Here is a 14,756-nt window from a genome sequence, read left to right as displayed (position 1 = left end):
CATTAAAATTGCGAATCGTTTTTTTTTTTAAACAAAATAAAAACAACAGGCTTTCACTTTATACATTTCTTTCATAAGTAATAACTTCAAAACTGTACATCAAGCTGTTTTTACAAAGCACGCCGAGCTTCAAAATATACAATGTCCATTCACATTTTATACAAAAGAAAAACCAAATGGGGGTTTGCTACATTTAAAAACTGGGAGTTACTCGTCTGCGAGAAAAGCAGTCCGAACACATTCCACGTTGCGTCACGTTGGACTTTGAGAGCCGAGTCCATCCAGCATGCTGCTTGGCAACATTCAGGAGCTCCGGTCTTTGTCTCCAAAAGAGTCACGAGACAGCAGGAGAAGAGAGAGAGAGAGTCTGCCACTGGAACAGTCCGTCAGCCTCTCTCTCTCTCCACAGCACGAACTCTATTTTCAGCTCTCCTCCCCACACAGCGAGGACTTGTCATTGTTCAAAGCGAGGGTAGGTAACGCACTCAGTCTGTGTCCACGTGACAGGGGTTGGTCCCCTGCTGCTGCGCCTCGCCGTACAACCGCAGGAAGTCTTTGTAGCGCGGGGCGCAACCCATCCAGGCCTCCCCAAACCTCACCGTCCCGGTGAAGAGGAACTCACCCTCCCCTGACCTCACCCCACACTGCAGGGGCATCTTGATGTGGCCAGTCCACCTCCGTACCCTCACCCCCCCAGACACAAAGACCTGGGTTTTCTGTCTGTAGAGGCGCTTGAGCTCCACGGTGACAGACGAGTGCTCCTCCTCCAACTCCACCTTCGTAATGCTGCCCCGTGCCACTGAAAAACACCAAGGACGACAGGATTTAGGTTCTGGTACCGGCCGTGTTTCATGCTAGACAGAGTCGTGTTGTTATTGGACATTTATGTACATACAGCAGCAGGACGCTTATAATTTCCCCCAAACAGCGTTTGGACTTACCGAAGTCATTGGTGCAGACGGCTAGAAGCATCTCGGCGTCGCTGCAGGGCTGACAGGGTGCTGAATGAAAACAGAGAGGGGAGGCGGATGAGTTTGGTAGAGCACGACAAACAGGAACAGGAAATGTCCACTATGTCTTTGGCACTCCCCAGTCTCGCTGCATGATAAAAATCTTCATTGGGTCCACAACGCTCCAGTTAAGTACCACTTTAACAAAACACACCACTGTGGGCCAGCCACGTAGGAATTGGGGAAACAGTCATTTATATTCCCCCCACAAATGATTATTTATATACAAAGATGGCAGAAAAAGATTTAGCTGTCATGAACGTTTAGTGTTGAATACTCATGGGGGCTGTTCGGTGAGCTTCCCCCGCCACTAGAGCCCATGACGCGCCATGACAAACAAGGACCAGATGAGAAGGGGTGAGGAGAGCACGGCCAACGAGGAAAGGCTTCATCTCTGACCCGAGCAATGTTAGCGCTTCAGCGGGCCTGCTGGGTCTGAAACAGTGAGCACTGTCTCAACCATAACATCCAAGTAGAGTTTTTTTTTTTTATAACAGCCTTAAAAGTGAAATCACTTCAGAGAGGAGGCCGATAAGAAGGGCAAAGCCTCCCCCACATCAACATATCTGGTTTTGAACAATAAAAGGGCAAGCCAAGAGAAGACATGCTCTCATGACTTAAGGGCAAATAATTGGGTCTAAAAAAGAAAAGAGAAATAGGCAGTACTTTAAAAGCCTGACCCCAGGCTACATTTTACTGGAGGCTGTAGAGCAGCAACACAGACTGCCCGCCTCCAGAGTGTTTTATAGCAGGAGAAAGGGCCCTAAATGAGAGCAGTCAAGTCGATGATTAGTTGACTCAGGTGGTCCTGCGGCCGGCCTTACCAGAACGCCTTTATTAGCCCGAGATCTGCTGTAGTTTTACTTTGCGGCAGATTGGCACACAGGGGCAGGTGGGGAGGAGGGGTGTGGGCCGAGGGGAGGGGTGTCGAGTCAGCAATGAGCCGAGGGGTTGGGCAGCAGTGGGTGTCCATCAATTCAAATTGGAGAAAGAACTCTTAAAAACTGTAAACTCGAGTGGATCTCCACAGATGCATAGTGTTATGAATCCTGATATGAGGACCATTACGCTGAATTAAGTCCCGAACCAGAGATGTCATCTTTAGCAGCTGGAGCTTATTTTTAGCTGGCCTGTCTGAAGCAGAGAGTTTAGGGTTGAGGGGTGAGCATGTCTCAGGTCAGCTTGTGAGGGATCAAAAAAGGTCAAACAGCCACAAGCTCGGACCGCTTAAGAACAGCTGGAGCGCCGGGAGACTTCAGAGCGGCCGACCTCGCCCAGAGCAGAGTGCAAAGGGCCCTTTGAAGTGAGCCTACATGCTGCTATAGCATTAGGCAGAGCGGCACAAAGCTGAGGCCTAAACCCAGGCATGTTTTTTTCTTCCCTCCGAAAGCAGAGCCGAGCGGGGCTCACATGTCAGACATGAAACAGAACCACAGGAATGGACTGAGAGCAGAGTCAGCATCTCTCTCTCTGGCCCATGCACATGCAGCAGCACTCTGAGCAGAACCACTTCACAGGAGCAGAGAGGGATGTGGGATGGGGCAAGTGGTAAAGGAGCACCATCCAGTGTCCCTGCAACATCTGGGCCATGGTGCATTCCACTGTAATGGAGCACAACTTCGCTAATACCACTCAGCACCGACAGCAAAAGTACTTCAAACAGCCAGGAGGAGCAGAGGGGAGAGGAATGAAAAAGAAAAATACTAGAATGATAAATAGATGAGAAAGGAGTTAAGGAGGTAGGAAATAGTGAGACAGAGAGGAGGAAAACTAATAATTTAAGTGGGAGTGACGAATAAGCCTATAGAAAGGTCCTCCCAACATCTGGTTGGAGACGCATTCCAGCTCGACGGTGAGCAACTCAATCCCAGCACAGCGGGTCACGGAGAAGAGGAGAGATGGAAGAGACATAAAAAAATAAAAGATGAGAAGAGGCAAAGCAGCAATCAATCCACCAGTCCAGGCTTCAGATGACACGAGACCGCTGTCTTTGTGAATCATCCGAGTGCTATCTCAGGCCACATCACACAACCAGATTATACTGCAAGCGGAACAGAGCACCCACGGTCCAAAGTCCACGCTCACTGCTCCCTGCATTTAACCCTCGCTGTGCCAGAGAATGACGCAGGATGTGGATATGTGAACCCAGAGAGCCCCTAAAAACAGATGTTGGCCCGATATTGCTCATATTTTGGCTTTAGGTGGAAAAAAAAAAAAAAAAAAAAAAAAAAAAAAAAAACACACTATTGCTCAGCTGGAAACTGCAGGTACTCAGCGTGAAAATAGACTGTTATTTTTCCAACGGAGGCCCCGTGTTTGGCTGTGCCTCTCCACACACGCGCACACCAAACTAAATCAAGCGTGGATGGTCGTGAAACAAGCTGAAATGTGAACGTCTAAATCCTTTAACAGAAAAAAGTTCCATAAAGACTCTGAAGTCTTGATAATCACAGCACGAGTTGGATTTTGACAAGAAATATATTTCCCCCCAAAAACCAAAAACGTACAGACAATGCTAGCAGAGGAATGGACTTTGGCTTCAGTATGAGCAGTCTGCTGGAGCGAATGTTCAGTTTCCTACTGTTAAGGTCCAACTGAATAAAAGTTTCCACCAGTAGATGGCTGCATTTAGTGCTCAGCACACACCACAGAGACAAAGCATAAAGGAAGCCAGACCTTGAGGGAATTAATCAAAGGCAAGTCTGCAGACCTTCATAATGGTTATCTACAGGTTGACCACTAATATTACACCATAATGGAGGTGTATCTTACCTCCCACTGAGTGTGCCTCTGGCCCCAGCCGGTCGCTGACCAGCTCGTACTGGAACGCCGTGATCCGGCGGCTGATGTCCGTGTGCGTGACGGCCTCGATGAAGAGAGCGCCCTCCTGGATGCCGAAGCACTGCACCTTGCCCCGAGCCTGGTCCCGATCGCGCAGCAGCAACCGCAGCTTGCCTCTGCGGTCCAGGTAGACGTTGGTGCCGCCGGATTCTGCAGAGGGCTTGATGCAGATGGAGAGGCGGGCGGCGGCGGGGGACGCCGTGTTGGGTCGGAGGTTGACGATGATGGCCCCCGTGGGATAGAGCCACTCCAGGGAGCCCTGGGAGCAACGCAGGTACACCTGCTCCACGTCCCGGGCGTGGCCTTCGTGAGTCAGACCACTAGGAAGGAAACGAAAAGAGGTCAGTGGACATCTACGACTCAAATCTTAAAGCGCCAGGCATTGTCAAGTGTAAAATCACAGAAAGCTTTCTTTGTGGAGTTTGTCAAACTCAACTTCAGTGTAAAGGGAGTTTTTGTTTAATAGTCAGAGTTATCTGACTAAGGTGAAGACCTCTGGCAGACTGTAAGGACACTAGACCACATTCCTCCTGAAGCATTATGGCTGTCGTCTGTGCGCAAGACTGGCTGCGTGACCAGTCACGAGCCGGAGCAGCCACAGTGACCTCAGCTCCAACACCCCCCCTTCTCCTATACCACATTGTTCTTCCTAGAGCTTTTGGCAAAATGCACCACTGGCAGGCTGCCTTTTGGGGAAGAGCTTGGAAGCAGAAAAAGGATGAATGGAGGGACACAGGGGCTTCTGGGCAGACAACGGCAGCAACAGTAGCCGGGCCCGCTGCATGCAAGTGCAAATGCAGGTCACGCACCGAGCCCTCCCCTTTGCTTTCAAGCCACCAAAGAGACTGGAAGAGACTTGCCCGGGCAGCACTTCGGACTCTGGCGCCAGCATGACCAAATGACTCCCTGCAGAACTTAATGCCTGGTCAGGGTTTGAAAAACTCGTCAGCCAGTCAGTCAGTGGCAAAGCCAGAGGCAGGAAGCCATCAGCAGTCCACCAGCATGCGCGTGCCAAGCCGGCGGTCTGACTCTGGGGGGAGAAACGCCCAGCTTCCTGAAAATGAGATGCTGAAATTCTAATTTGCCAGTAGATCTGAAAGTAACCCACGGCACATGCTGAGCATATGCAGCCCAAGCCCCCATAACCAGGCTCTCCCCTCAGCACGCCTCTAATTAACTACTTTCCAACTCCATCACTTCTGCATGCAATTAGAGGAGATTAGTCAAGAGAGGCTCACTAATGAGCAACAGATCACTGGTGCAGGGCTCAAAGTGCTGCACGTCACCTCCTGACTGGAGGATGAAAAACAAAACCACACCATCTGAGGCACAGCCTCTCAAGTGCAAAGCAGATGTTTGATGAGAGGTTAACATTTTCCAGTTTATGCTGCCTGAGGTTTTGGAAATTGGTTAAAACCCAAAATACTTAAAAGCTCTTGGGAGATCTGTGTAATCCATAGAGTATTTCAGTATTGTTTGAGGGGGATATTGACCCTTAGATTGAAGTTGGAGCAGATATATCAATGTATAATTCAGCACCATTTTTTAATACTCCCAAGTTCATTATAGAAAGCACTTTTTAAATTAGAGTCATATCTTGATTAAATAACGTCAGTCATTCATCAATTCAGCACCACCCAGACCAAAACTCACGTGTCCGTAAAACATCTATACAACTTTTAATATCCTTTCACATCGTATAATTACTTTTTGAACGTAGAGTACACATGTGTTACATATCTGTATTTAGTACTTTTCTCGTTAAACTCGGCCGCCTGATTTCACATCACCGGGCTCTGAGTTTCGGTCGCAGTCATTTTTTTTTTTTAGCTCGCTGCAGCTCAACATTCTTTCAGACTTCTTTACGTTTTCAGCAACATTGTCACATTGAGTGACCAGGGGACGGTAAAGCTCACCTGCCCTTCCAGCTGCACTGGTCGCTTGAATATTGGCAGAAAGAAATCCGACAGAGGAGCAGAAGAGGCAGCAGCAGGGAGGCCAGCATCGCGGTGAGCATGTTTTTAATCTCACTGCGCCTCTTCGTGAGCGAAACTGTGAAGAAGTCCACCGCCGTATCTCCAGCTACATGGCGTGTCCATGTGTCCCCGGTCCGTCCGTCCGGCCGCTGGTCCCCCGGGGTAGTCTGCTCTGATTCCCGGGAGGTTTCTGGTGAGTAAACGGCGCTTGTTTTCAGACTCGGTCCAGTTGCTGACGGTAAAAAGTGCGGAGATTGAAGCTCAACTTCGTCTCGAGCCCTGATTGCTCTTCTACGTCACACCCCATCCAACAGCGGTTTATCAAGGATGGTGCCTTCAAGTGCTAAACTGAGAGTCCGACCTCCAAGCTTCACAGTATAAACCTGTGGAGTGGGTTTAGCGTCTTAAAAAAAATAGGTTAATGTTGTTGTTTTTTTGTTTTACAAACATTAAATGACACCGGGGACATTTACAGGATTACAGCATACAGTATAGTGCAAGCAAGAGACATAGTAATAAAACTAAAACAAGATCAAAACAAGTATTATAAATAAGTAATTGAAAAAGTAAAAAATCCACAATAATTAAAAATATTGTATATACAGACAGAACAATTGTTGTATATACTTAAATAAATGTATATATGTGACAAACAAGTTTCAGATCAAACACAAAATATACTAAACAGATTATTAACCTAATTCTCCACAGAGTTTAGGAGAAAGATTTGTCGTTGTTGTTGCTTATTTGATTGTTTTTTGTTTGTATTCATAGCAGTTATTTACATACCAACTGCGTCAACTGTTAACAGTTTATTTGAGATACAAACACCTTCTTTGTGATTCAAGAATAATTACTTTTTTGTTGTGAACATTGAGTGTAGCCTATATTTATTTTGTGAGTAAGAAAAAAAAAAATATATATATATATATGAAAAAATAGGCCAATGTGCATTATTACATTTGTTGCGTTACATTTGATAAATTTGGTTTTGATAGAAAATATGGAAAGTTCCGATAGCACTTGAAGTAAGCATAAAAGTCAAGTATTTAGTTTGCAAAGGATTACAACAGCCCTACATGTCCGCCTTTTTGTATTTCGACAAAACTAAATGATGCCGTTTTCATTTTAAGAAAGCCAATCAGCACTATTCCTAAATGGATCGAGGCTACATGAAGTTGACCCTGTACGCAACTAAATCAGGGATTTTGCAGAATTGTCCTCCAAGAGCCTTCACACAATGTCTGTCCTGAAGTCAGTGAAGTCAGGCTAAATGGTTTGAGATGACAAGGAGGAAAAGTGAGAGCATCTGGTAACAAATGCTTTCAGCAGAGAAGTGACTGAATACAACTTGACTAAACCAGTTCATTATTGGTACGTGGATTGAATTTAGTTACTATCATGATAACAGCTGGCCTCCTGTTAAATTTAGGATCTGATTAAAACTTTCATGAACTATCGCCAGAATAAAGTCATATTATATTTAGCTGCAGCGTTACTGAAATCAAACTGTATTACTGCTCAGTTTTGCTGCAAGTTTTCAGCAATTGTACAGTATGTTGACATTTAAGGGCTGAAAATGGTATTTGTGTCTGAAAGAATACATTAGCAGCTATACCCTGACAACCACCATATATTTGTTCAGTTTTTAATTCAGTTATTTATTTGTAAAAGTTACAATAATAATAATAATAATGGTGGTTCTATGCCTAAATAGTTCATTCATATGATTGGGGATCTAGAAAACCACACCATGCATCCCAGCTCCACGGGGAAAGAGTCATTTCAGAAAATCAAATAAGAATAGTAATGCCTATTAATACTTTGACATTTGATTGATAACTTTATGACACAAAACTTGAAGACAAACACTCCCTTTATAGTTCAGCTCTGTTTCCAAGTGCAACAAGAGCTGCAGGGACTTGTAGCGGCGGGGTCCGTTAACCACTGAGTGCATCTGTAAACATAAATTAGTCATTACTCAAGTCGTGGATCTTTTCTTTTCAAGCAAGATGTTGTTTGGCATGGGAAAGAAACCTGTCTGACGAGGAAAACCAGAGCAGTTTCTAACTGCTACTTTTCCTCTCCGGTTTCTTAAGTTTATTTGGTTGTGGCTGGTTGGTGATCGATGTCTCTATACGACCAGACATGCAGGGTACATGTCCCAGCATGGGCCGCATGCCACCAAAGAGCCCCACAAACATCAGGTGCATAGTGCAGAACGGTGTTTAATTTGACAATAGATTCTCTCTCTTTAATAAAACTGCTGAAACTCTCAGCCGTCTTCCAGACTTCAAATCGAGCAACGTTGTCGTATCGTTTGTGTAATTTAGTCATTGTGTCAGTTTGTCTGGTTTCTGTAGTCCTTGCATTGCACGCTGTCTGGTATAAGACCTCTGGATGACGTAAAAAGAGCCACGAGGCGTGTCCGAACATGAAGCCTGAGGAGCCATCACAATGACACCTGCACTGTTAAACTGTTAAAGAGTTTCTCAATCATTTTATCATAGTTACACAATGTGTAGCTTTCTTGTTTTATTCTAAGATTAAAGGAGAACTCAAGTGGCATAACACACTTGAATACCAAACTGTTGAATGTCAAGTTGCATTGTGGGTAATGTAAGCTTTTTTTTGTTTGAGTTTAACAATGTTAAAGAAGTCCAAAAAGTATAGTATATATTAATATTGACAATGCATCATTTTAACAGCCAGTATACAATAAAACGACTTTACTTAACTATATTGTATAACGTGTGCAACAAATATTTCACTTTTTACCATCTTTGAGTATTTAACAAAGTATTTTAGCACTTAGTATGCACACTGACCGTTTTTGATGGACTCCAATGTCACAGCTAGAGCATAAACAATTAGTTGATCGACAGAAAAATAATCAGCAACAGTTTTGACAATCATTTAAGTCAATGCCAAACACTGAGGTTTGTTTTTGAACATTGGAAAAGGAATATTTGGGCTTTTGAAATGTCTGCCAGACAAAACAAGTCATTTGAAAACATCACCTTGGCCCAATTGTGATGAGCATTTTCACTATTTTTTTTGACATTTTATAGACTAAACGATTAATCGACAGACATAATTAAGAATGAGTCTTTCGTGAAAATAATCCGTTGTTGCAGACCTAATCCATGGTTACATGACTATATATTATACAACACATACTTAATCTCTTCCAAGAAGAGGGTGTTTCCAGTTGCTCGATCACTTGCTCTCAGTGTTTGTTATTGTCTTAAAGGAAGCAGGTTTAGCTCTCTCACCCTCCACCTGTCAGAAGTTTCACTGGTGGTGGGAGTGGAAAGTGGGAAACGAAGGCGGGAAAATAAACCGAATCGATGACAGATTAGCAGGAGACTGTGACAGTTAATCATACAGTGTGCTCCCGTTTTAGATTGAAACTTGGCAGAGAAACCATCATGTTCAACAGATAGAGAGTGAGGTCCAGATTTAATTAGAGTATTAGGTGGTAAATATGAGTTACGTCGGCCTGGGATAGTGGAGTTTATTGGGAGTCAAGGAGGGGGAGGCTGCTGAACTTTGAGGGGGAGGGGCAGGATTGTTTTTTTTTGTCAAGCCTGTTGTCACAAACTCTTGCTGAGTGTGACTCACTTTCATGCCCGGAGCTAGCCTCCAGGTGAAAAAGCAGTCATAAAGTAGATTAGGCTGCTGACAGGATGTGATGTTTATGTGTGTGTGTGTGTGTGTCCTCACGGTCCCCTCTTTCTTTGACTCTGTTTTTCTTTCTTTAATCCTTTCACTGTGGGAAAACAAGAAACTAAGCTTGTCAATAATTAAACAAGAGAACTGTTTTTTTCTTTTTTAAAACATCAGACCATGAACAAAACCCATTGTTTGCACTTTCTCCTCTGGGTTCTAAAAGGTCCAGTTTATTCACCCGTTTGGCCGACATCTTCGGTGTTGAGGGCTGAAAGCTTGTCTGGAGTTGATTTTTAACAACCTTCCCCTCGGAACCAGTGGGATGAACACCGAAACCGCACTGCTCTGTTACAGAGCCAGTCTCAACCTGTTTCTTTAAGTCTGCTATCTCGGACAGATAAACTGTAAAGTCACACAAGCATGTCCGATATCTTGTGGTATGCAAAGGCAGAGGCTGATATCATCGAGAGGCCGTCTGCCTGTCATCATCCCTCTCTGGCTGCTTTCCAGACTGTCAGACATGCAGCTGAGCTCAAACCTGCATGAACATTTCTCTTAGTAAACAGGAATTAGCCGTATCTGAAGAGAGACATGGTGGTTGTCTCTTCCAACACCTTGGAATTACTTTTTCTTGCTTAAACAACATGGTACCACACATTCCAGCTGTCAATCATCAGTCCTGGTTAGTGACGTTATTGCCAATAGTGAAGTCCATACCTCCATTGAGTGTAGAACATATGTGGGAGGAAGTGACATATTTGAAGTATGCAGCAACTGGCACATCGCACTCAAAATTCCCCGAAGTTTTTGCAAGCCAGGGAAGACAAAGCCTGTCTTTTGTTTCAGCCCTGTAATGGTGATGTATAGCTAAAGTGCTATAAGGGGGAGCAAAAAAAACATGTTGAAATACGGAGAAAAGAGAGGCCGATGAGGAGAAAGACAGAAAATGTCACGGTGGTGTTCCTTGGTGTTACTATTGTAAGCAATGTGAGGGGTGGCAGAGGAGATTAGCTGTTGCCAAGGCCTCCACACAGCGACATGCTCAAGTCCATGCTGAATTAGCCCTTGATGCCTTCAAGCTGTTTCCAACACCATGCTATCAGCTCCTTCATATCCCTCACTCAGCAGAAGAAACCTGAGGAACCACAGCGCTGGGTGCTCATAAGAGGAATTTGGGTCAGAGCTCATTTTGACAGGGCAGGTGGGCAACTCTTATGAAAGCAACATAATAAAAGTGAACCCAGCATGCGCTCTGCTTTCAAATTTCACAGAGATCAGATATGGATTAGGCCCGCAGATCCAGGTGGCTCAGAGGCTCCCGGGATTTGCCAATCAAACACAACTTTGCAAGGGAGGAGGAGGAAGACAGGGACCAGCACTGAAGTTATAATGTGGCTCACCAAGGAAAAGCAGTTCTGTGTCTTTACAGCAGCCTTTCTCCAGGATGACTTCCGCTCGACAGATTAGCCTCGCTGATGTGATTCTCATGGCTTCTTGTGGAGAAAGAGCTCACGGCCCTCTCTCTTTCTTTTTTTTTTCATGGCCCTGTGACATGAGAGCTTCCTTGATGTGTACACTCATTCTTCGATTCACTCGATCAGTCCAGGATGCTGTACACAAAAAGCCTCAGCCATTAGGCTCCCTGATGCTGGGTGACAGCCATGATAGACCCAGAGTCTGTGGGGGGAGAGAGAAGCAGCAGCGCCTTCTTTTGTTAATGCCCAAGTTCTCTGGCTCACACGGGGAGCTCCCTCTATCTATCCAAAGCCTCTGGCATCATTCCTGTGCAAAGCTTTGGCTCTCTCTTGAACACTGCTGGAGAACATTTAAACATCTGACTATCCAAATAATATTGATTTCACGAAGGCCGTGCCGATCTCTGCGTCTCTGAAACAAAGCAAAACAGATTTCTTTTATGGCGCTTCAACATTGCAGGAGATGTCGTCTGTCTTCAATCAGAGATGCAGTAATCTGCCAGTGAAGATGAGGTTTAGCCAGACTCCCTGGACATTTTCAAGTGTTCATTGTAATTGTGTTTTTTGGTCTTTATACTTCTAGGATGAGACCTTTCAGGAGATATCTCCTAGCTTTCCCCCCCGTGTGGTTTTGAGGGTTGAAAAGTAAACAAAGAACACTTGCCTATACACACTTGAGGCCTTGAAGCCTTATTTTAAAATAGATATTTACGAGATTGGAAGCATTTCTATTGCATCTCAACATGGTGATGGCTGAGGTGGCGTCTCAAAGCTAACGGTGCTGACAGAACCCCGCCGGCCAAAACTATGACAATAAAGCAAAGAAACGCTTGGATAATAAAACACACACACAAAGAGTGACTTCATTATTTGTTTTTTCACTTACCCTACAAATAGAAGACTTTTAGGACTCAATCACTAGTATATCAACTTATCAAGATGGAGGGGTAACATCAGCTCCACCTTCACCAGCATTAACATGTTATTACAATAGTGTGTTGTGTGTATAATGAGTTATTTTACTTTTGATACTTAAATCATATTTATCTTATACCCTTTCTACGCTTACTTAAGTAAAGTTTGGATGCGGGACGTTTACTTGTAATGGAGTATTTTCCCACTGTGGTATTGATATTTCTACTTCAGCAAAGGACCTGAGTATTTCTTCCACCGATGCACAGCTGACACAGCCAACAAGCACATTCATTTACATTACAAGCTCATGTGTTTACAGAGGGAGAGAACAAGGAAAGGAAACACAGGAGCGGAGAACAGTTGGCCTATTGTGTTCATCCACATGCAATGTTGTATATTAGCACATGGTTTGCCTGGAGAAACAACCAACAAACTATTAAGAACACAACAATCATTAAACTAAGCACGGTGGCTCTTTATGGAAATCCTGACCTAATGGTCTGGTTCTTGGAGCGCTGATACAGAGGGGTCTTTAAGATCCTCTGGCACCCGGCTGAATGCATCTCATTCTGCCCGTAATGAGAGCTGGATTTCGGAAACCCAGAGTTGTGTCGGTTGTGTGGTCTGCTCTGAAGGCGATACTCGCCTCATCTGCTGATTCACAAGCTGGGGACAGCCGTGGTCACAGGTGACAGGAAGGTGGCAGGTTGATGGGAAAGGTAGGGTTCAGGAAAAACCATATGAGGGTCAATGGGGAAGACAAAGAGTTCATGTTTGGGGTTACTCACAGATACAAACACTCACTCCTGAGGTTTTCAGACACTGAAATCGGGAGTTTTCATGGTTTATTGAGCTTGATCCCGCTGTACAGCAAATCCTAGAAACTTGTTCCGCTCCAGTGCAATTAGGTTAGGTTTTTATGAGCCGATCAAGATTCTGCAAGTGGCGGGCCAACTGTGTACTAGCTCACTGTAAAGCAATAATGAAGAAGAAGCAAAGCTTAATAGATACAAGTCTTATTTTGGCTTCTGTTGAATATTGCCTCCAAGATAAGCCTGTTGCACAAATTAATCTACTTCATCTCAAATGTGCATGATACATTTGCAGTTTGACAAACTCCAAAAACATACCAGGATGTCAGAGCTGTTTCTTCTTCTCATGCCTCATGTGAAGTATGTTCTCTATTACCTAAAATCATCGTTTGTCAGCTTTGAGCCGACTTAATGTGTAGGATATTACATTAGGTTCCAGTGCCTTATTTAATTTGTTCTTCCTGAATAGTGGCGCAGATGTTCCATCACTAGCTCGGCGCTGCAAAGCTGACACTTTCAGACATGTTTTAAAGGAAGTGCCACTTAACTTATCAGAGTGAAAAGGAAATACACACTCAGTAGATTTACTGGGGAACATTTGTTCAAGCTTTTGTTTTTGAGATTTTATTACAGCTTTTCTGGCAGAGAGCATGCTGGTTGTCCCGGGTATCATCATCTTGTCCCTCGGTACGCTGTAAAGTGCCCGTCTCACTGATGAGGAACATGGAAGGAAAAAAAATATACTGCAGAGCTCAGTGCCAAGTCATTGCTAAATACTCAAATCCCTCCTTTGTTTTGTGTATGAGGAAAAAAACAATGCGGACATGCTGAGACACGAAGCATTGGTAAAGAGCGTAACACAACACACAACTAACCTGTTAGGTCTGTATCTTCCTGTATTCATTCTAAAGTTATGTCAGGCAGTCTGCCAACAGAGCCTGTTGTGAAATGAAGAGCCCTTTTAGGTCAAACAGGTATCCAGTAAACAATGATGGAAATGGCTTCCTGGTGACTAACTAACCTCTGACCTAAATAAAAAGACATCTAGTCACCGTTCAGATGAATACTGTTAGTGAGCAATGAGCCTTTGGAGGGTTGGTAGAAACACCTTGGATGAAACCACCTGCATTATTACACTTCCACTGAGTGACTATACGCTGAAAGGCCACGTCCACATCGGGAGATTATTTCAGGGCTTAAGCAGGTGGCGCTGAATGCAGAGCGAGTCTTAATATTCAGTAACCTGGATGAGGTTGAAAGCGGCTGATGTGCTGACTGAGTGGAACATGGAGGCCAGATCAGCTGCGGGATCAGCTGAGGGGATCATGCGAGCTGGGCATTGAGGCCGTGCGCTGTGATCTTATTATTGTGCTTTGTGTTGCTCGGCACTCTGCTCCACTCTTCGCCTGCCAGGCTAAGTAGCTCGGCGTCTAACACACACACCCACAAACACACACCTTTAGCACTGCGGTGTTGAATCAGCAAGTTGTTTGACCGGTTTGTGTATCTGACACACACGTATCTAGATCCTCGCATATACTCAAGGCTGGCACACTCCGCACGCACCCCCAGGGTCATACGTCCCCAGTAGGCAGACACGCTTCAGCGGGTCAAAAGTCGTGTGGAGCCACATGTGGAAACGTATCAGATATGCTCACAGCAAAGCACAGAAAGTTCACAGTGTGAGGACAAATGTATGATAGAAGTCACACTGATGGCACGTCACTGGCAATCACATTCTGGTGTTGGATACAACCTCAACAACACGTATTGTTAAGTTAAATTAGATCAAATGTGTACTCATAGATTTAGGAAAATAACTAAATCATACTATGTATTCTTCAGCATGTAAACTGTAGTTTAGCATAATTTTTTTAATACACACACACTTTTGTTTGTGTATCCCTTTGCTGAATATGGCCTCATGTGAAGGAGTTCATGTTATTGTGCCGCCTGACACCTGTTGAAACACAGGAGACTCTGTCATGATGATACATGCAGGTGAAGAGCTGCAGCAGGTGAGACAGCCACAAGCACACACACACACACACAAGC

At 44.6% G+C, this 14,756-nt stretch overlaps 1 protein-coding gene across 1 annotated transcript; it reads right to left on the bottom strand.

Annotated features, from left to right (window-relative positions):
- metrnla (meteorin like, glial cell differentiation regulator a) lies at positions 1-6,141 on the bottom strand. Its single transcript, XM_031867960.1, has 4 exons — positions 5,768-6,141; positions 3,783-4,171; positions 942-1,001; positions 1-799 (listed from the first exon to the last, which is right to left on the bottom strand). The coding sequence occupies exons 1-4, from the start codon at positions 5,866-5,868 to the stop codon at positions 486-488; spliced, it is 864 nt and encodes a 287-aa protein (XP_031723820.1). The 5' UTR covers positions 5,869-6,141; the 3' UTR covers positions 1-485.
- Between the last annotated feature and the right edge of the window lie 8,615 nt (positions 6,142-14,756).

Source organism: Anarrhichthys ocellatus, unplaced genomic scaffold (assembly GCF_004355925.1).
Source record: "Anarrhichthys ocellatus isolate YVR2014 unplaced genomic scaffold, GSC_Weel_1.0 scaffold40, whole genome shotgun sequence".
Taxonomy (NCBI): domain Eukaryota; kingdom Metazoa; phylum Chordata; class Actinopteri; order Perciformes; family Anarhichadidae; genus Anarrhichthys; species Anarrhichthys ocellatus.
The sequence above is the reverse complement of the archived record's forward strand: the minus strand, read 5'-3'. Positions and strand labels throughout refer to the sequence as shown.